Source organism: Chiloscyllium plagiosum, chromosome 17 (genome assembly GCF_004010195.1).
Source record: "Chiloscyllium plagiosum isolate BGI_BamShark_2017 chromosome 17, ASM401019v2, whole genome shotgun sequence".
NCBI classification, from domain to species: Eukaryota; Metazoa; Chordata; class Chondrichthyes; order Orectolobiformes; family Hemiscylliidae; genus Chiloscyllium; species Chiloscyllium plagiosum.
Genome location: NC_057726.1, coordinates 60,576,955 through 60,599,819, shown reverse-complemented (window position 1 = coordinate 60,599,819; position 22,865 = coordinate 60,576,955). Strand labels below are relative to the sequence as shown.

The window sequence follows — 22,865 nt, the reverse complement described above, 5'->3', positions numbered from 1 at the left end:
TGCTCATAAGTTTTGTTGCTTCTACTAAACGTTACCAGTACTAAGAAGCCTCACCACTGCTGATAAGCTGTTATAATGCTTAAAGCATGTACTGGTTATAATAAATCTTAAAACAAAAACTCACTAGTTTATTCCCTAAATTAGACAAGATAAATAAAGAATACCAATAAATAAGGAATCATTCAGTAGCTTCTGTGATGTCTCGTTTGATTTTTCTTTCAAAATTTAGACTATGAATTAACACACTGATTTCTGGTGTATACCTTTCTCATTACGTTCTTGCGACTTCCTTTTTTTTTATTTATAGAATTCCTACAGTGCTTAAAAAGGTCCTTCGGCCCAACCAGTCCACTCTTTGACCCTCCGAAGAGTAACCCTTTCCTCCTGCCCTATTACTCTACATTTACCCGTGACTAATGCACCTAATGTTACACATCCCTGAATACTATGGGCAGTTTAGCTTAGCCAATTCACCTAACCTGCACATGTTTGGATAGTGGGAGGAAACCACAGCGGAGGAAATCCACATAAGAATGTGCAAACTCCACACAGTTACCAGAGGCTGGAATCGAACCTGGGTCCCTGATGCTGTGAAGTCGCAGTGCTAACCACTGAGCCACTGTCACAGTGACAGTGAGGCTTTCCCCATCCTGATCTAATGTATGTTCCACTTTGCTCTTGCTCTTTTCAGCTCATCTCATAGTGAATGCTTGCACTCTCTGATGATTTGTGTCCTTCTGTATTATTGCTGTTCCCTGCTGACTTTGCAATGAACTGTCGTGTTCTTCTGTGCTGCTTTGTACTTTGGTGTTGTCACTCCATCCCACTTTTCCCACAGCCTGTTTTAGATACAGAACATTTCATAAAGTAAAACAGACATGACTGGCCTGAAGTGACTGCATATCATTAATTCTGATCCGTTTCCATTTCTAGTTGTGGGACATTCGAAGAAAAGGTTGTGTAATGACCTACAAGGTGAGAGAAATAAATGATTTTAATCAAATCAATAGTATAGCAGTATTTCTTCAGATGGTTTTTAAAAAAAGGACCTACAAGTTGAGCTATGATAAACTTCAACTAAAGAGAAAATCTGAATGAAGTGCTACACTGAGAGTTAGTCAGTGAAGTCATGTCAATAAGGGAAAAAGCTTTAAATGGCTAATGTTTTATGATGTCCTGTAAATGTGTAATAATCTATTTTTATATGTAGATTACTTGCGTCCAAACAATAACAATGCCTATATATTTAAAAGGCATTTAGATGGGTATATGAATAGGAAGGGTTTAGAGGGATATGAGCCAAAAGCTGGCAAATAGGACAAGGTCTATTTAGGATATCTAGTCGGCATTGACAAGATGGACCGAAGGGTGTGCTTTTGTGCTGTATATCTCTATGTAGGTGGTTCTTTTCAGCAGCTGGGGCATGGCAGTGGGTTAAAAGATTTAATGTGCTTATCTTCATCTCTAGTATTCTAGTCTCTATAGTTAGTTGCGCGAGCATGAGTTGGTTGAGCACAGACAGCACACTGACTGCTACAGAAATAGGCGGCAGAGTGGCTCAGTGGTTAGCACTGTTGCCTCACAGCACCAGGGTCCCGAGTTTGATTCCAACCTTGGGTGACTGTGTGGAGTTTGCACATTCTCCCCGTGTCTGCGTGGGTTTCCTCCGGGTGCTCCGGTTCCCTCCCACAGTCCAAAGTTGTGCAGGTTAGGTGAATTGGCCATGCTTAAATTGTTAATTAGGTGCATTAGTCAGAGGGAAAAGGGGTTTAGGTGGGTTACTCTTCGGAGGGTCGGTGTGGACCTGTTGGGCAGAAGGGCCTGTTTCCACACTGTAGGGGATCTAATCTAATCAGGCAGTTAATTGTTTGATATGGCCTGCCAATATTTGGGATGTAAAGCCTACATAGCTAGATCAGCATTTGTACACAACACTATGCATTTGACTTGATGATAGCATCCTATCAGTAGAAAATACCATTCATTTGTTTCCTTTAAAATAGTAATATGAGACAGATTACTTTACCTATAGTTTAAATTTCTGAAGCATTGTCTCTTCCAGGCAATCTGAATTAGACTGGGCATATTTTAGGGCCAAGCATAGGAGCCTTAGGCCCTTCAGTCAGGTTAGACTGCAAAGTGATATAGAATGTACTCCATTTAAAACTTTCTCCATTCTTTGTAGGGTCACACAAATGCTGTGCGTTGTTTAAGATTCAGCCCTGATGGGCGTTGGATTGCGTCTGCGGGGGATGATAACACGGTCAAGGTATTTTTATAGAGAACATTACAGGAGGGTTTGGTAATATCATTTTTGTCGTAACTGCAGCATCCGTAAATTATTGGCTTATTGCATTTAGCTGAATAATTTATGTATCGTCTTCAAGAAATTGTGTATAATTTGTGAATAACTTCCTTTTTAATTGTCCTGTTGTTCAATAAAGCCAAGTTCTTAGAAGTTCAAATTGATATAACTTGAAATTCTCAGTACAAGCTGCTTTCCATGGCAAATTGTAAATAAAAATGATTTCTGTTGAGTGATTGTTGTATTGAGGTGACAATTCAAAATAAGAATGTGGCAGATCTTGATAATGACCTTTTTAATTTTTATTTTAAAAAAACAAGTTTTTTTTCATGCCCAGTTCCTGAAATTGAGGGGAAAATGAAAGATGGCAATTATAAATTTGCATTCCTTTAAAATGTCTAGTAAATAATAGGATTTTTCAAAAATAAGAACACTCCCCTGAACTTTCCCCTCCCCTGTATGTGGTACTATCAGTGGCAGTGCAGTTGGAATTTTTAATCTGTATTCCCCAATGTTTGTGCTTTGAATGTGTTTGTTACTTGTGCTTAATATCTAGGTGGAAAAAGTTGTCAGTGGTGAAAACATTTGTCTAGTGCAATTTTTTAAATATTCATTAATGTCATACTTCTACATTCAAGGCATGAAGGTGCATCAATGTGTTTAGTTTTACAGTGAGTTAAAACTAGCCATGGACTTAAAAGCTTGAATTGCCAAATAGGTTTTCTTCCTATCAATGAAAAACAATAGTAATGAAATTTATCTGATTTGTATGTAAATACCCAAAGATGGAAAGAATTACTATCAATGTATTTTCTTTTTTTTAAATATACTTAGCTGTGGGATTTGTCAGCGGCAAAAATTCTAACAGAGTTCACAGATCACACTGGACCTGTAAACATTGTGGAGTTCCACCCCAATGAATATCTGCTGGCTTCAGGAAGCTCAGACAGGTCAGATCAATTGCTGCTTTGAGATTACATTATTTTGCCTATAATTTGGATCAATAGCAATGGGATTTAATTTTAAATTCTTCAGTTTCGTGGACATTTTCAAAATGTGCTTACTCATGATGATAGTGATAAATTGTGTTCAAAGTATGCTTTTATCTATTTAAATTGAACTGTTGCCAAAAATAAAGTTCCGGTATAACTTTATGCATGTTGAGTTTCTGTATCTTATGAAAACATGATATGTTTTGAAAGTAGAAAGGCAAAAGGTACAGAGTTGTAATCAGCAAATGACTGAATTCAAACCTTTAGAAAACTTCTGTTTATCTCCCATTGACTGATTTACTTCTGATACTTTATTCCGTCTAGATGTTCTCTATATATAATGTTACCTCATCTCTGTTGTTAGGATTCTCACCTCCTGAGTAAGAAGGTCATTGGTTCAATTCCAAATCATAAAATAGTGTTATTGCAATGTTACAGGTGTCATGTTCAAGACAAGACAGTAAGCCAAATCTATGTATAACATGTCAGGTGGACAAAAAGTCCAGTTGATGCCATTTTCAAGAAAGGCAAATCTCCTGGTGTCTTTGCCAAAGTGTAATTTTCAACTAATATCACCAAAGCATTTTGTCTTTTCATGAACATACTGTCTTTTGTGGGACTCAGTTGTGCAAAGTGGCTGCTGTGTTTTCTGCATTGCAACAGTCTTAGCACTCAACATATTTTCATGTCCATGACTTGGGTGGTATATGAATGAAAGCTGCTGTAAGTTGATTTGGAACTCCAAGGCTGAGAAGGACATCATTTTATTTTGTTGGTTTAAAATTGTCTCCAAGAAATCCACTTGCTATTCCCTTGATATCAGATTGTCTTATGAGGTATTTTACCCTTTTTTTTTGTTTTGCAAGTATCTTGTTGAAAATAGACTGGCCCGGGTTAATCTGTGAGATTCATTCATTTTAAGATTAATATGGGTCCAATTCAGACATCACAACACTGGTAGAAATAGACTTGGCTAGAAAGTAACCAGTGTGCTGTTGATTCCATTTTTAAGTGGAATCTGTGAAGTTCTGAGTTTATCTGTTAGCTAGTAAGCTTTAACTATTTCTTCACTTACTAAATAATGGAATTTATGAATAATTTGTTATAACCATAATCAGTAAGTTTAATTAAAGCAATGAACTAGGAAAACAAGAAAAGTCATTGCAGAAATAACCTATTAGCCTCTTTTTTTTTTTAACAGCTGTGTTGTAAAATTGAAACTCGAAAATTTATCAAAAATAGTTCTCTTAACTCATCAAATCAAAAGTTAGTTTGCACGTGGATGCAATAATGGTTAGAAAGGCAGATTGTACTTTGAATTGAAGTCCTACAAGGACTTATTCCTTGTTTTCCTTCATATTTTCAGAACGATAAAGTTTTGGGATCTAGAAAAGTTTAAAATGGTGAGCTGCACGGAAGTGGAGAGCACTCCTGTCAGGTATGAGGGGCTTTAATGACAAGATTGGTGTGTTAACAAATGGCATTGCAGCTTGATGTTTTCTCGGGAACGGTGAATGCGTATATGTTGCAGGAGATGGGTAGTGGCTGCAAACACTACTTGACAGTCATGCTTAATTTTGAAGGGGTAGTGGTTTTGCATTTGGAAGTTAATATTTTGTGGATTGGTGATAACGTGTCCATATCACAAATATACCATGAAAGTATACAATCAAACAAGATGCTAGAAACAGTTAGGTTAGGCAACACCTGTGGAGAAAGAAATAGTGAAACAATTCAGGATGCTGACCTTCATATCGGAAGATAATTGAACTAAAATAATGGCTGTTTCTGTCTCATAGACATTGTTTTATCTGAGTAGGTCTGGCATTTTCTGTTTCTATTTCAGATTTCCACATCTTTCATAAACAGCTGAATTTTTACACCAACATTTCAAACCAAATGTTCTGGTGTTGATTTTTAAATGGTAACATTTCCAAAGGGTTGAAATATGTGCTAGATTTGGTCCAAGTAAAATCTAAAAAAAGATTATAGCAGTGGAATTGAAGTAAAAACCACTAACAGTAAATAATACATGTTAATTATTAACACTTTCAGCAGTGCAAGATATGTGTTTTTTCCTTCGTTGTTGTCCAACATAAGGTTTTGAGACTTTATCAATGCTTAGTTTCATTAGTATTTATCTATTTAAAGTGAAATTGAATCATTAACCTCAGGATCAAGATTTGATTTTGAGAATTTTAGGAACTGTAACTAGTATCAGCTTTTACAAGGGTCATAAGAAAAATTACATTTTCTTAGCTCAATAATCTGAGGGTCATGAGATTGAATGAATGCATAAAGGGAAAAAAAGGTCAATTTGGAAATTGCTGGCAAGACAATCATTTACTGCCTATCCCTATTTTCCCTTAAGAGGGTGCTAGGCCATTGCCGAGAATCAACCTCACAGCTAGAGTCTGGAGTGACATATTAGCCAGTTCGCAGGTTTCCTTCCATAAAGGACATTAGTGGATGAGATGGATTTTTAACACTGTCTAGCTTTTACGTACCAAATTTATTGGTCTGGATTTAAATTTCACCAGATGCATCGTGGGATTCCCCAGAGTATCTGCATAGGCTCTGCGTTACTACTAGCATTACCACTATGCCATTGTTTCCCCAGTGGTGAGGGAGTAGAGTCTATGGTAGAGACTAGAGATAATGGCTTCAGTCTTCTCTCTGTTATGTAACCAACCTGATAATTTTGCAATAGTATATGCTGCATGTTGTTGGAGTTTTAGCCTGCCGTTTTCCAGTAAAGAATAACCGGTTCTGGTGGCTTAAATATATTTGCTTGCTGTTTACCACTTCCCTCCTTCTGAAGATAGTGATTTGTGCTTCATGGATTCCAGCATCCTGCCAGAGTCTTGTTCAAGTGATTGCACTCTACCTGCATGGCTCTGTTTGGTAATCTATTTTGAGAGGTGATAACTCAGGCAAGATTGTTCCTATCCTTATGATTGTACACATGAATTTTCCAGTGGAGCTTTGTGCTTGGGACCTTGTTAATTTTTTTTTCCCCTCCCTCCACATTCCTAGCCCAGGGCCAATTAAGTCATTGTAATGTCTTCCCTTTGCACCAGCTGAGAAAGGGTAACTTCGTTCAGGTTCAACCTCCAACTTTCCAGATCTATGTGACCGAGTGTGATAGATGAAAGTATGCTTTAGTATAGGGTGCCCTCTTCTGTTGGTTGAGTGTCTATTTTAAACACCATGTTCTTTCTGACTAATTGGAGAGAATACAATAAATCGCACCATTTGTCATCACTTTCAATGAAATGTCATGAAATTGATCCCATCTTTGAAATAATTAGATGGATTGAAATGAGTTTCAGTTGAGGAAACTGTTCTTCAGCTAATATCTTTCTTTTCTCATTCTCCCTTTTTTTTTAAGGTGCATCTTATTCAACCCAGATGGGTGTTGTCTCTATAGTGGTTCTCATGATTCTATGCATGTTTATGGCTGGGAACCTCCCCGCTGTTTTGATGTACTGCAAGTTAACTGGGGTAGAACAGCAGACCTTGCCATCTGTTCCAATCAATTGGTATGTAAAATACATGCATGTGAATTGAGCTGTGGGAACTGCCCAGAGAAACCTTAATCCTTAAGTAATGAAATTTCTTATGAGGACTACTGTCAGTGTATGTTAATATTAATAAGAATTATGATGCCAAGAGGAAATTGCACAACTGTGTATTACAACATTGGTAACCACCACCCAGCCCCACCCGACGATTTCAACCAGCAACGTCGAAAAGATTTATTCCGTGCAGTAATCTGTGAAACTTAGAGGCAAGGAACTATTCCCAAAAGTCACTATTTAAAGTAAAAAGTAAAAATTTTATTTTTTGAATCTAACAGAGAATAATTAATTGACAACTATTTAAAACTCCTTTCTCTAACCTATCTTTTACCTCCCCCTTCTACAATGCTCGTCCAATTAAACTCCCGATTAAGATTTTCCAAAATAATTCACATGTCAAAACCAGTCAGCTGTCGAATCTTCTCTTTGTATCTTCCTCTGTAGATTTGCTCTCCAGTTGAGTGTTGATATTTTCTCCTCTGCGCAAACTTCTCCAGACAAGTATCTGTCAGACAGTTCTGACTAGCAGCCTATATCTGTTGGTCTTTTGGCAGTTCTCCTCCAACTTCAAATCTTTTCAGTTTTATACTCCAAAGTATCGGATTGTTTCATTGGTGTTAATATTGTCAAAATACCAAATTCAAACTTGATTGGTGTTTGGTATTTTGGGGTATAATTTAAACTGGCAAAATTCAAATTTGTTTCTTTTGTCTCCAGACAACCCAGCTAATCTAGCTGTTTGACCAAATTTATAATTTAAATTTTCCAGTACTCTGTGTGCTTCTCTAAGTCCTGGCTAGATTTTAACTCTTAAAGGTACAGTACACCTTACGCCTTCATAACATGTGAAAGTAGAAAGAAATGTAAAAGATGAAAAGTAGAGGCATTAACATATAATTGTAGAACTAATTCTCTGGATTACAAATTAGTTGAATCTTAGTGTTTAGTTTGTATTTGTTTCCATGGGAAATTCTTCACATACTCTGGCTAAAGTGCCTCCCTTAATAACAACTTGTCAATAGTGTCATAGAGATGTACAGCACAGCAACAGACCTTTTGGTCCAACTGGTACATGCCAACCAGATATCCCAACCCAATCTAGTCCCACCTGCCAGCACCCAGTTGTATCCCTCCAAACCCTTCCTATTCACATATCTATCCAGGTGCAATTGTATTAGCCTCCACCACTTCCTCTGGCAGCTTATTCCATGCATGTACCACCCTCTGCATGAAAGAGTTGGCCCTTGGGTCCCTTTGAAATCTTTCCCCTCTCACCCTAAATCCATGCCCCCTAGTTTTGGACTCCCTGACCCCGCAGAAAAGACCTTGTCAATTTACCCTATCTAAACCTCTGTAAGGTCACCCCTTAGCCTCTGATGCTCCAAAGAAAATAGCCCCAGCCTATTCAACCTTTTCCTATAACTTAAGCCCTTCAACCCAGGCAACATCCTTGTATATCTTTACTGAACGCTTTCGAGTTTCACAATATCCTTTCTGTAGCAGGGAGACCAGAATTGGTGTACTACCTTTCTATAATAAAGCGTTCCAATGCAAGTCTTAGGAATGCTGCAAGACATAAATTATATTTTTGAACAGGTGATCAAAAACGTCCAGCTGGATAGGTAAAGAGTCTCTTCAAGGAGAAATCTGAGATGCAGAAGTTCAGGGAGGGTATTCCAGAGCTTGGGTCTAGACTGCTGAAAGCAGAGTTACTAGTGGTGGTGCAGCTAAAATCAAGGGTGCTTAAAAGTTGAAATTAAAGTGTGCCCGTTGTGTTGTCCTCTCGTCCCTTTACCTTCCAAACAAAGAAAAGGAGAGGCAAAGTTGTGGAGTGATTTGGAAACTGCAATGAGAATTTTAAACTCGAGCCATTGTTAGCCAGAAGCCAACATAGGTCAGTAACCATGACTGATGATTGGCATGGACGAGTTGGATCGAAGAGTCATTTCTGTGCTGAACAGTTTTATGACGATGATGGGTGAATATTGTTTGAGCATTAAGACAATGCTGACGCATTTTGAATTATTTCCGTTTGAAGAGGATATATTTTGGGAGGCCAGCTAGGATTGCGTTCAAATATCTAAATGTGGTAGTGACAAAGGCATGGATGAGGGTTTGACCATTACATGAGCTGAGGCAAAGGTGTCAATAGTTGGTCTTGGTGACTGTATGGCAGTGTGATTGAAAGCTGATCTTGGGGTTGAATATCACAGAGATTGATAAACAGTCTGATTCAGTTTTAGTTGCCACAGAGTGTTGCAATCCATAGTGAAGGAGTGGAGTTGTGGTTGGGACCTGGATAATGATTTCAGTCTCTCCAGTGTCGGATAAATTTTCTATCTGATAATATGGTGATGGTGGAGGGATCAAGATACATGGTGGCAAGATGGAGCTAGTGACTACAAAAATAAATTTCCATCCCAGGAGTGCAAAGCCAACTACTGATTTCAACATGAAACTGACATGTTTTGGATGTTGCCAAAGAGCAGCATGTTAGTGAGAAATAGGTGGTTCCAAGAAAGATGATGTAATCCACAGTTTCAGAAACTAAAGGTATGTTGAGAGGGATGAGGGAGGATAGTTTAACTTTTACAGTCAGTTAGGATTTCATATATACTTCAATAAAAGCTTTGGTACAGTTCCAAAAAGATTTGGAACTATAATGGGCTTTGAAACCTTATTTGAGTGATTCAAACATGGACGTTAATTTGGGAGGCAAAAAAGTTCATGGTTGTTGAAGTGAAAAAGGAAGGGTCAAGATGAGGTGATACTTTACAGGAATAGAGGATTCACAAGTTTTTTTTTAAATTAAGGCATTAGTGGCAAATTTGAAGGAGTCAAGAAAGGAAATTGAGGGTTTTATACTTTAATGGAAATAAATCCAAAAAAAAAAGGTTGGTCTTGTGGGCAAGTTAATATAGGAGTAAAAGTGTGAAAAACAAATTGAGTTGGCCATAGGTGATTCAAAAATAAAGTTTCACCAGGTGAACTTGGGCAGGTGATAAATGCAGATGGTCTCAATCCTAATGACAGAAATCCCTGAACATCAGTGGGTGGCACGGTGGCACAGTGGTTAGCACTGCTGCCTCACAGCGCCTGAGACCCGGGTTCAATTCCCGCCTCAGGCGACTGACTGTGTGGAGTTTGCACGTTCTCCCCGTGTCTGCGTGGGTTTCCTCCGGGTGCTCCGGTTTCCTCCCACAGTCCAAAGATGTGCAGGTTAGGTGAATTGGCCATGCTAAATTGCCCGTAGTGTTAGGTAAGGGGTAAATGTAGGGGTATGGGTGGGTTTCGCTTCGGCGGGTCGGTGTGGACTTGTTGGGCCGAAGGGCCTGTTTCCACACTGTAATGTAATCTAATCTAATCTGTCACCTGTCATTGGAGAAGACCGGAGAAAGTTGTTTGAGGGAGATGGCTTGCAGGAAAGAAATGAAACCAGTGGTTGGCTTTGCACTCCTGGGATGGAAATTTATTTTTGTAGACAAAAACAATACTTTGTGGTCCAGCCATATTGTGAATGGCTAAGCTATTTGTACCTGATATCCATTCATGCCCATATCCTTTGACCTTAAGGGAGCAGAGGTAAAGGTCAAAGCAGGGAACTGGCCATTGTGAGAAAGAAGAAAAGTTTTAATGGGCTACAGAAAGAAAGGTTGAGGTGAAGACATGGTCTGACACAGTTGATCACTGCATCCTCCTTGCAGCCACTATTTCTCACTGGCATGTTGCCTTTCAGCAACATCATCCAAAACATGTCAGTTTCCAGATAATTAACGACAACCTCACCACAACCTGCCTTGATATGCGCCACTGTCTCTATGTTATATTATCAGACTTTTTTTTTGGTATAGGGAAGATTGAAACCATTTTCTTTCATCTTGACTACAAACCCCGCTACCTCACTATTAATTGCAACCCTTTCCCTGGCAACTGTCTGAGACTGAGTCAAATAGTTTTTCAACCTTTGTGTGATATTCAATCCCCAAGATGAGCTTTTACTCATATTGCAGTCAGCAAGAGCACCTCTGTACTGATAGTGTCTTAATCCATCATCCAACAATCTCTTGGATACAGTCAGGGTGAGAATGAACAGGCCAATCTTGATTTGGTCCCAGAGGACAATTCAGTGAGAGTTATACATGCAGAGGACGTGAGTCTGTTGCAGTGCTTTAAAATAAGTCTGTTATAAAACACATGTTTGGCAACTTCAGCCTCATGTGAGCTATTGTAGTTGGTTTTGGGCACGACGCTTTACAAATGAAGTCAAGACATTTAAGAAGGGGCAGAAAAAAGTCATGATAGTTATTCCAGAGATTAGGTACTTCAATTACCAAGATTGATTGCAGAAACAGGGTTGATCTTGCAGAAAGAAACACTTAGAAGAGTAATATCACGTTACAATAGATGCTAGAAAACAGAGATAAAAACAGAAAGTGCTGAGAAACTAAGGTTGACAGCATCTGAGAGAAATAGTGAACATTTTGAGTTTGGTACGATTCTTCATATGAGATTTTATAGCGATATTTAAAATGGACAGTCATAGGGGAAAGAGAAACAAAGGACAACAATTTGAGGTAATTTGTAAGAGAAACAGTGGTAGTGCAGGGAATTTCTTTTTGCAGTTAGGGTTTGACATCTGGAAAGCACTGCCTGAGAATATAATAGAGGCTGATTGAGTAGTTCCATTCAAGAGAACAAGTTTGGAGGCCCACAGGGAAAAAGGCAAATGATAGATAAAGAGGGAGTGGAAGGTCCAGCCTTCCCTTTGATAAACATGTGGGCAAAATTTTGTAACAGAGGCACCTGAGGAACCATGGCCTCCCTGGTAGGTTTGCTATATGACTGTCTGGGATGTATTAGGCATTAACCTCAATGGAGCTTCCATGGTCCTTCACGTAATATTACAATGCCTCAGATGGTTTAGATATTGAGAAGGTCTCATGCAAAAAAGTCACGCGCTCTCCTCTACAGTTTACTGCACGAGTTCTATTCCAATTAATTTGATGTTTTATTTACATAATAGATTGGAGCTTCATTCAGTCAGGTGACGGTCTCGACATTTGTAGTGGATCTGAATCGTGTGAAGAAGACTGGTTCTATTGTCCAAGGTGTAGTTGAGGATGAAAAACTGTACAATCTACCGGTGACAAAAGGAGCAGTGCTCAGACGCAACTATGAGAGACCACTAACTACCTGCAGTAGGCCACAAAGGTACGACTACATTTTGTTCAGTTGAGAGGCAAAAGTCTCATGAGTTCTACAAGCTGCAAGAGTTTTTCATTATTCAAATGAGCACATTATACAAGTTTTGTGTAATAAGACAAAAAAAACTGCGAATGGAGATCTGAAACAAACAAAAACAAATTTTGCTGGATCATTGCAACTTCAGATTGTTCAATTCTAGGCTTTCTTCTTTTTTGTTGTTTTGTCTGTTGTTCCTATACCAGTCAATGGTTTAGCTTTGCGCAAGTTCCTTGAAAGCCCAAAGGGACTCTACTGTGAGTCTTAAAGAAAAGTGCATCTGCATTTCTGCTTTCCTTACATGTCCCTTTATACTGAGTATTTCAGCAAGAGTTTTGTGTCTGACAACATTTTCATTGTCACAATTTTGTCTTTTATTCTGAGACTAGAGTTGCATCTGAATTGCACCGCAAGCAGGTTAATTTTGACTTCAGTTCAACACTTAGATTCTCCTTAAAAAAAAACCAATCTGAAACAATGATGAGACAGACTAGAGGAAAGAGATGGAAAGCTTAATAGTATGGTATAAAGACAACAATCTCTTCCCTGAATGAAGGAGCTGGTCATCAGTTTCAGGGAGTAGAGGACAGGCCCTAGTCTGTATCAATGATGCTAAGGGCGAGGTGGTTGAGAGTTTCAAGTTCCTTAGAGTAAATATCACCAACGATCTGTCCTGGTCCATCCACATCGGCACTACAGTCAAAAAAGCATGACAATGCTTCTACTTACTCAGAAAGCTAAGGAAATTTGGAATGTCCTTTGCAATTTTTATGTATGCACTATAGATAAATTACAGCTTGGTATGACAACTGATTTGGCCAAGACTGCAAGAAATTACAAAGTTGTGAACGCAGCCCAATCTGTCATGAAATTTAGCCTTCCTTCTGTTGACTGTGTGCACTTCCCAGTGCTTTGGGAAAAGCAGCCAATGTAATCTAAGACTCCTCCCACTCTGGTAATGCTCTCTTACACCCTCTTCCAATGGGCAGAAGGTTCAAAAGTTTAAAAACAAGTACCAACAGATTCAAGAACATCATCATCTCTGCTGTATTCAGACTTATGAATGGACCTTCGTATATTAGAATTGATCTTTCTCTACATCTTCTTTGCGGCTTTAATACTATATTCTGTTCTTTTACCCTGATATACTCACATAAGGTTGATTTGTTTGCATAGCATGCAAAACAATACCTTTCACTATCTCTGTGGATGTGGCAATAATAAATCAGATCAATATTATACACAGGACTCCAAATGTGATCTGACTTGGTGCTCTGTCTGACTGAAGGAGAAGTTTACTGGAGTAATAACTCGTGTGTGTGGGTTGTCTTTTGAGAAAAGGTTGGACAGTCTAGATTTATATCTACTTTTGCTTTAGATCAAAGAATTTGAGTCTGTTCTGGAAAGAAGAAGACTGAGAGTTGGGGGTTTTCAAAATCATGCTCAGCTTGGATAGAGTAGATGGGGAGAAGTTCCCACTCCAAAAAGGAAGAATGACAACTTGGCATAGATTGAAATTGCCATGGAAAAGAGGCAAGGGTGATGAGATTCTCACAGTGAGTAGATGGCGGATGGAATGTACTGCCTAGAAATTTGGTTGAGGCATGTTCAATTGAGGCATTCAAGAGAATGTTGGATGATTATTTAGATAGAAATAGTGTGTAAGGCTATGGAACAAAAGCAAAAGCTTGGATCTTGGTAATGATGCTTACTTGAAGACTTGGCGCAACCACAATAGGACGAATGGCTTCCTTCTGCACCATAGCAATTCTGCGATTCTACATTCAATCTCCCTCAAACAATAACATTCTATTAACTCCTAATTATTTGCAGTACTTGTATACCAACCTTTTGCAATTTGTACAATAGGAAATCCACATCCCTCTGCAAACTCTCACCTTTTATATAAGATTTTTAAATTCTTCCAGCCAATTTACAATTATGCACTTTCCCATGTTATATTCCATTTGCTAGACCTTCCACTCATTTAACCTATCCATATGTCCTCTTCACAACTTTCTTACCTGTCTTTGGATCAGTAGCAAATTTCACAACCTTGCCTTTAGTCCCTCCATCAAAGTAATTTACATAATTTTTTTTTAAAGTTCCAGCACTGATCCCTGTAACACACAACTCATTACATCTTGCAAAGCAGAAGCTAACCCATCTCTATGTCTTTAAAATCTTTAACAATAGCTTACAGCATTTTCCCTATGAGATATGTTAAGCTATTTGACCTATGGTTTTCCATTTTCTGTTAACCATCCCTTTTTCAAATGTAGGAACTATATTTGTTCATTTTCAATCCACTGGAACCTACCCTGAATTTAGGGAATGATGGAAAATTAAAACAGGTGCATGAACTATCTCAATAGCAATTTTTTTTTTTAAAAGAATCTGGTGTTGGGAATACAAGCATTTCTGGACAATGTGAAGAACTGGAGCATATTGAGTTGGTGGGACATTTTCTGGAATAAAAAGGTTAGATTGCCTGTAATTGCTGACACACCTGCCTATGTGCTAATCCTTGCTGGTTTGGCTTCTGTTTGAAACATCTAGAGAGCTTGAGAAGGAGAACCAAAGGTAAAGTTTGGAAGGTTGCAGGATCTCCTTTTTTTTTTCTCTCCTCAGTATTTTTACTCCCTTGCAAACTCTGAGAAGCTGAGATATGATCGCTTTTCAAAAACCTGGAACCAGTTTGATTATCAGTCAAACTGAAACTTCTATTTAAAAGATGTTCATTAGTAAATGACTGTTGGTGATTCGAGTTTGTTAACAAGAAGCTTGGGAACTGCAAGGAGTCATCAACTTCTACCTTCCCTTTCATAGATCATTGGTTGATAACCAGTTGCATTCCATTTTTTTGTAAAATATCATCTCTGCAGAATCATTGCTGTCCTATGAGTGCATACGTTTGGGTTTAAAAGGGGGACAATAGTTCTAATTCTGCATTATATTTTAGATATTAAGTGTTTGTCACTTGTTTTATGTCACATTACAGGTGATCACCATTGCACTACACACACACCCACACAGATTCCTACACACACATACTCTCACATACACATGGACACAGGTACACACAGACACCCACACACACCCTTATAGACACACACACTCCCACACTCTCATATGCACCCCTCACAGACTTAAGACACCCTGCACACACACACACACACACACACACTTTCTCACACTCACAACCCCCACCCCGGACAGACATAATTTGCAGTGTGATGTAAAGAAGTGAAACTATCACTGTATTCTAACAGATGAAAGGCTTAACAGACAATCAATTTTTCAATGTATAATTTCAGTTACATCACACTGCAAATTTTTGCTATAAATTCTGTGTTACGATCGAGCCCTCCACAAACACCTGATGAAGGAGCATCGCTCCGAAAGCTAGTGTGCTTCCAATTAAACCTGTTGGACTATAACCTGGTGTTGTGTGATTTTTAACTTTGTTTTAAAATAGGTTTTGTTATACTAGACAAATTATTTTGAGTTTATTGAATAAGTCTGGTGGAATTTCTTTTTATTCTGGATAGTAATACCAAATGGCCATTTTGATGCATTTAAATATTCATACTAATGGTGTGACTTGTGAAGTAGTGGGGCTTGATTATTAGCATCTCTGTTTCTTTCTAACCCCCCCACCACCAGTACAGTTGTAATACTAGAGATGAAGATTATGAAGGCTGAGATCTTGTCAACCTGCAGCTCCAGCAATTTGCTCAGTATCACTTTTTGGTGGTTTGTAATTTTCTTGAGTTTCCCCCTTTCTCTGACATTTCCTGATTTCTTCAGTTCATCCGTCATCACCTTATTTTCTTTTGTTAATCTCCACACTCATTCTGTACAGGACTAAAGCTCAATTTGTTCTTTTTTTTAGATATCAACAGAAGCTCTTACATTTATGGCTAGATTTTCTTAACTTTTTTTCTCTCCTTATTCATCTTTGTTATTGTTTGCTTTTTGTGTTTTGTTCACCTTTGTGACCTACCACCCATCCTCGCACAAAACTGCTTTTTCTTCGAGTTTGATATGATCTTTAATGTTTTTAGTTCACCAAGGATGGTGGGTCCTTACCTCAGTATTTATATTTCTCTTTGGACTGTATCTATTTTGTGTACTGTGAAATATTCCCTCAAATGTGTGTCACTGTATCTCTATTACCTATCCCTTAACCTAATTTGTAAATTCACTTCAGCTAGCTCTACTTCTGTGTCCTCAAATTTATCCTTTCTTAAGTTTAGAATACTTGTTTTGGACCTATTCTTCTCTCCCTCAAACTGAATGTAAAATCTAATCTCTTATGTTCACTGTTACCTAAGTACATTATCACTGAAATTGTTAACCATGTTGCACAATGCTATGTCTACTGTAGCTTGCTTTCTAGTTAGCTCCTTAAGTATACTGTTCTAAAAACTATCCCACAAACACTGTATAAACATCTCATATCATTCCTCATTATTATTACCATACTTTTTTAACAGCTCCCCTTACTGCTTTCTTTATCCTCTGTCCTCTTGCATGGTTACTGTTATGGGAGACAAATTATTTCAACTTTATTATTTCTCATTTTTATCCAAGTGCCTTCTACAATGTGGTATCCTGAACTTGGGTCATCCCTCTATTGGGCTGGTACTCTTACTAATTAACAGTCTACCCAATCCCCCACAAAAAAATGTCAAATTGTACTTATTTATTTCTGCCTACATTGTCAGTTCAGCAGTTTTTTTTTTGAATGCTGCATGCACTCAAATAGTGAACATTTATTTTTGTCCTTCTGTTAATTTTTAACCTCTACCCTCATCTGTTGATTTACTCTTAGATTTGTACTGTCTTTTCTATTCAGTCTATTTATTATTTTCCATATTAATACTGTTCTCTGTTGCCTTGTGTCTACTCTTTGATTTTTTTCTTTGTCTATGGTCTAATTGTGTGAGGAAGGTAATATGCCAACATTGTGTACTCAACTGAAGTCCTACTTTAAACACTGGGAGATTTTGATCATATTTAATTATGGGTCTGTTTGATCATATCAAATCACGGGGTCAAAAGACCCATTTGACTTCCTAGGCTACTTAGGGTCAGTTCTCATGGATAATGGATCAAATACTTTTGGGATAAAATCCTCTGGTTATTTTAAGAGCTTTCTTCAGCTGATATAGTTTTACCTATCCTCTGCGCATATAGACACAGACACAGACACACACACACACACACACACACACCCTCCCCACCCCCAACCTCTTATCAACAAGTGGAAACTATTTTGTCTCTATAGTAAAGTAAAAGAGGAGCCAGAGAGTGAAGGGCGCATTCCAAGTGGGGAAGAAGAGAAGGATGACAAAGAATCAACAGCAGAAATTCGAAATCCAGAGGAATACAAGGAGATCTTTCAACCACAAAATGCCATTGGTTAGTATGAAATCATTTTATCTGTTTCTGAATATTATGCATTTATTTAAACTGTTCCAGTGAATAACCATATTGAGGATTTATGGAATCTGCCTAGTTTCTGAGAAGCTGTCATATCTGGAGACCATTTGTTGTGGAAACATTTTCTGTCAAGATCACCTGTCGTGTTACTCACCTTATCAGGTAAAAATGGTGATATTTTCATAGAAATCATGAAAGGTCTCTGACAAAGAAAACCATTGGCACATTGCATGCATGCTGGTTGACAAAGAGCTACCCAGTCTAACCCGATTTTCCTGCATAGGTATGTCATTTTGTATGTCATTCCTCGTCAATTGGACATGAAGTATTTTTAAAAATGTGGTGAGAGTTTATTCTTTTTTCGCCTATTCAGGCAGTGAAATTGAGATTCTTATCATTCTGTTAGTAAAAAAAAAAGTTTCCTCCTTTTCCCTTTAATTCTTTACCACTTAGGTTGAATCCTATTCTTTTCCTATTCCAAGGAAAACAACCTTAGCCATCCAGCCTTTCTTCCATATATAAGACACTCTTTGGAAATCTTCTGTGTACTTTATGGAAAAGATGTGATCTTACTATAATGTGGTTACAAGAACTGAATTTAATATGTGCAAATTGAGGTCTAACTGGTGTTGTAAACAATTCTTGCTCAAGCTCCTCACGCATTCAGTGCCTTGGCTATTTAAAAAAAACAAGACATACACATGCTTAATCACGCGATCTGTCATGCTACCTTTCAGAATCTTGGCAATGCACTTCAAGGTTCGTTCTTGTTTTTTCATACTGCTCAGAATCTTTCCATTTATTGTGAGTACCTTATCTAGTTACACTTCCAAAATGCTTACCTCATACTTCTCTGAATTGAATTCCACATGTTTTTAAACCTTCATCTCCAACTATCAGAGCATTCTATACCTTCTTTCAGTCGACAGCTTTCCTCCTCACTATCAACCAAACAATCAATTTTTGTATCATCTGTAAACTACTACAGCTGAGTCTGAATCATGAATGTAAACTACGAACTGCAAGGAACTGAGTAATGAACCCTGAGGAATCCCACTGGGTACCAGTTTCTTGTCTTAAAGCACGTATCAGTCAAGTACCCATTGCTTCCTGATACTAAGCTAATTTTGGATCCAAGGTCTTTAAATTGTTTGATCAGCCCAAGTGAGACCTTGTCAAGAACCTTGTTAAAATTCATGTAGGTTATATCTACGACGTTATCATTGTCAGTGCTGCATGTCACTTCAAACAAAAATATGAACAGGTTGGTCAGACATGAACGTACTTTAACAAATTCCAATTGCCTGTATTAGTCTATGTTTTACTTTTAAATAATTTGTAATTGTCTTTCAGAATTGTTTCCTATAATTATAGTGTTATACAGCACAGAAACAGACCTTTTGATCCAACTCATTGGTGCCAGAGTTAAACTAACTGACCTTGTGCTGGAATTATCTCTTTCCATTTTAAATCACTGTGCAATCTCCAATTTATTGGCATCACAACTGTAGTCGGGGGGAATCGAACTATGATGACTCGATCCACTACAATTTCTTTCTTTCCTTTTAAATATCTGGGATCTACTTAATTTGGAACAAAAACAGAAATTGCTGGAGAAATTCAGCAAGTCTGGCAGCATCAATGAGCAACTGAAGAAATTTCCCAGAAGGGTCACTGGACCTGAAATGTTAACTCTGCTTTCTGTCCACAGGTGCTGCCAGTTTTTTTTTCAGAAAGGTAACTAAATTGATGAGGGTAATGCTGTTGATGTGGTTTGCATGGACCTTTGACAAAGTCCCATGTGGAAAGCTAGTCCAAAAGGTAAGAGCCCATGGGATCCAAGACAGATTAGCAAACTGAATCCAAAATTGGCTTGTGGATAGGAGTCAAAAGGAGATGATGGAGGTAATTGGAAGCCCATGATCAACAGTGTACCACAGGAATCAGTGCTGGGACCCTTGCTGTTTGTTATGTACATTAACAACTTGGATGTGAATGTAGAAAGTACAATTAGTAAGTTTGCAGACGACATAAAAATTGGTGGTGATGGTGTTAGAAAGGGCGATGGTCTCAGGCTATGGTCCAATATTGATCAGTTGGTAAATTAGGCAGAGCAGTGGCAGATGGCATTTAATCCTGATAGGTGCAAGGTGATGCATTTTGGGAGATCTACACAATGAATGCTCGGTCCCTAGGGAGTACTGAGGATCAAAGGGACTTTGCTGTACAAATCCTTAGATCCAAAGGTGTCAGCACAGATGGATAAGTTGGTGAAGAAGGCATAAGGGATGCTTTCCTTTATTAGCTGGGTAATAGATCGCAGAGCAAGGAAGCCTGGTTACAAGTCTATTAAACATTGGTTAGGAACAGGTGGAATGCTGTGCAATTTTGGTTGCCATAAGGACCAGAAGGACGTGATTGCACTGGAGAAAGTGCAGAGAAGATACAGAATGTTGCCTTAGATGAAAGTGTGTTGCAAAGAGAGTTGGATAGGTTTCATTTGTTTTCCTTGGAGCAGAAGACTTTGGAGATGGTTGGGTGGCAGGAGGTGCTCTGATTGGAGATGTACAAAATTGAGTGACATAGACTGAGTGAATCGTGCGAATCTCTTCCCCATAGCAGACATGTCTAAGACCAGAGTGCATAAGTTTAAGGTGAGGAACAAGAAGTTTAGAGAAGATCTGAGGAAAGTTTTTGTTTTATTAAGGGGTTGATAGACAAATAGAACATGCTGTCTAAGAGGGTGGTGGATGCAGATACTCCCTTAACATTTAAGAAGCATCTGGACGAGTACTTAAAATGTCAGGTATGGTAGGCTGTGAACTAAGTACAGGTAAATAGGATTATTTTGCTGTTTGTTGGTCTGCATAGATATGATGGGCCAAAGAGTCTCTTTATCTTCTGTATGACTCTATTACTCAATAACTGTGACACACCTGTTGACTTTCTCCATCAATTTTTGTTTTTGTTTCAGATTTCCAGCATCTGCAATTCTTTGTTAATTTAATCTACTTAACATGGAAATGGCAATTTATCTATTTTCAAAGACATCAAACCCTTTATTGCTTCCTCTCTAACAATATTCATCCCATCCAATATTTTACACTGTTTTTCTGTAACTGTGACATCACTGTCTTATCCCACTTTTGTAAGGACAGCTGAAGAGTTTTTATGAAGTATTTTATCGACATCCTCCATCTTCACTCACAGGTTATCTTCTTGCTCACTGTGTACTTATAAAACACCTTTTGGATTTCATTGATTTTTATTTGCCTGTATTTTTAATGCCCTCTTTGTTTTTTTCTCTTAATCTCTCTTTCACTAACATTTTGTTTTCTCCTAGGCTATCTGGAGTATTAGCTCTTGTCTGACGTAAGCTGCCCCTTTTTGCCTTATCTTGCACTTAATCTTGTTAACCAGCTCTAGGTTTGGTTATTCCATTTGTTTTCTTTGTGAGAACATGTTTATCCTGAAACATTTTAAATCTCCTTCTCTTATGCCTCCCATTGATTTAATACAGATTTACCTTCACTAAGTTGTTTCCAGTTCAGGTTTGCTAAATCACTTCTAAGTCTATTTGAATTGGCCCTTGCCCAATTGAAAATCTTTATTTCAATTTTATCTTCTTTCAAAAATATGGTAAATTTAACTCTGCACTACCACAGTTTTTTCCCACTTCATACTTTTTTCATGTTCCTAGCTTCAATCTTTAAAGCTAAATCCAGATCTCTTCTCACCAACCTGACTACTTTGATTTGCTGAAAGTCCTTATGAATGCTTTGCATGAATTCTGTATCCTTTTCTATTTTAGATTAGATTAGGTTCCCTACAGTGTGGAAACCGGCCCTTCGGCCCAATAAGTCCACACCAACGCTCTGAAGATTAACATACCCGACTCACTTCCCTACATTTATCCCTAACTAATGCACCTAACACAATGGGCAATTTAGCATGGCCAATTCACTTAACCTGCTCATCTTTTTGGAATGCGGGAGGAAACCGGAGCTGTGAGGCTGCAGTGCTAACCACTGAGCCACCGTGCCACCCTAAAATGGCTATCTCAGTTAATATTAAGGTAATTGAAATCCCTTGCTGCTACTCCCTATTTTGGCTTTTGTCAGAAATTAGATTAGATTAGATTAGATTACTTACCATGTGGAAACAGGCCCTTCGGCCCAACAAGTCCACACCGACCCGCCGAAGCGCAACCCACCCATACCCCTACATTTACCCCTTTAACCTAACACCCCTTTCACCTGACCCGCACATCTTTGTGACTGTGGGAGGAAACCTGAGCACCCGGAGGAAACCCCGGGTCTCTGGCGCTGTGAGGCAGCAGTGCTAACCACTGTGCCACCGTGCCGCCCATGGTGTGCCTACAAATTCCCTTTGTTTAGAGATTTGTTATATACATTCAGAAGTGTTGCATCTTTGTTCCTTCCTTCAGCCAATATAGCATAATTTGATAATCTTTCTGCCATGTCACCCACTTCAACACTTTAATTGTTACTTTAGTCAACATTGTCACCCCTGCTACTTTTTAATCTCTCTACTTCATGTATAATCCATGTAACAATGCACGTTAAATGCTACTCTGGAACTTTTGCATATTGGTCTGTGTCATCCACTTATCTTCTTATTCACTATACTGATGCATTTAGGTATTTATCATTAAAATCAAACAAACTCTTTTATTCTATTTTCCAACGTGTGCTCTACTTTTCAAAATACTCTGGATAATCTGCCTTCCACTTCCAGTTTTGTTTTTCTTTTTCTGAATCAGGGCTCTCCGCCCAACCTCTGTCACTTTAGTTTAAATTATTCCTGATAGCTTGAGCAAACCTGCCTGAAAAGGTGTTGTATTTGGTCTATATTGATCCTAACTTCCTCAGAAACTGTCGCAATGCCCAAGAAACACCTTCCACCCCTACCTCTTTTCTAACACCTTCCACCCCGACTTCAAATTTACCTGGACCGTCTCAGACTCCTCCCTCCCCTTCCTAGACCTCTCTATTTCTATCTCGGAAGACCGACTCAACACGGACGTTTATTATAAACCGACTGACTCCCACAGCTCCCTAGATTACACCACCTCCCACCCTGCTCCCTGTAAAAACGCCATCCCATATTCCTAATTCCTTCGCCTCCGCCGCATCTGCTCCCAGGAGGACTAATTCAAATACCGAACAACCCAGATGGCCTCCTTCTTCAAAGACCGCAATTTCCCCTCAGACGTGGTTGACGATGCTATCCACCGCATCTCCTCCACTTCCCGCTCCTCCGCCCTTGAATCCCTTC

General features: G+C 38.5%; 1 protein-coding gene across 3 annotated transcripts in view; it reads left to right on the top strand.

Moving 5' to 3' along the window:
* The window catches only part of katnb1 (katanin p80 (WD repeat containing) subunit B 1), a 77,362-nt gene that overhangs the window by 18,612 nt on the left and 35,885 nt on the right, over positions 1-22,865 (top strand). For all 3 annotated transcript variants that reach the window (XM_043707274.1, XM_043707275.1, XM_043707276.1), the window contains 7 exons: positions 934-975; positions 2,186-2,269; positions 3,140-3,255; positions 4,664-4,735; positions 6,689-6,839; positions 11,902-12,089; positions 17,413-17,546. In XM_043707274.1, coding sequence (XP_043563209.1) covers positions 934-975; positions 2,186-2,269; positions 3,140-3,255; positions 4,664-4,735; positions 6,689-6,839; positions 11,902-12,089; positions 17,413-17,546 — 787 coding nt within the window. The remainder of the gene's footprint in view (positions 1-933; positions 976-2,185; positions 2,270-3,139; positions 3,256-4,663; positions 4,736-6,688; positions 6,840-11,901; positions 12,090-17,412; positions 17,547-22,865) is intronic.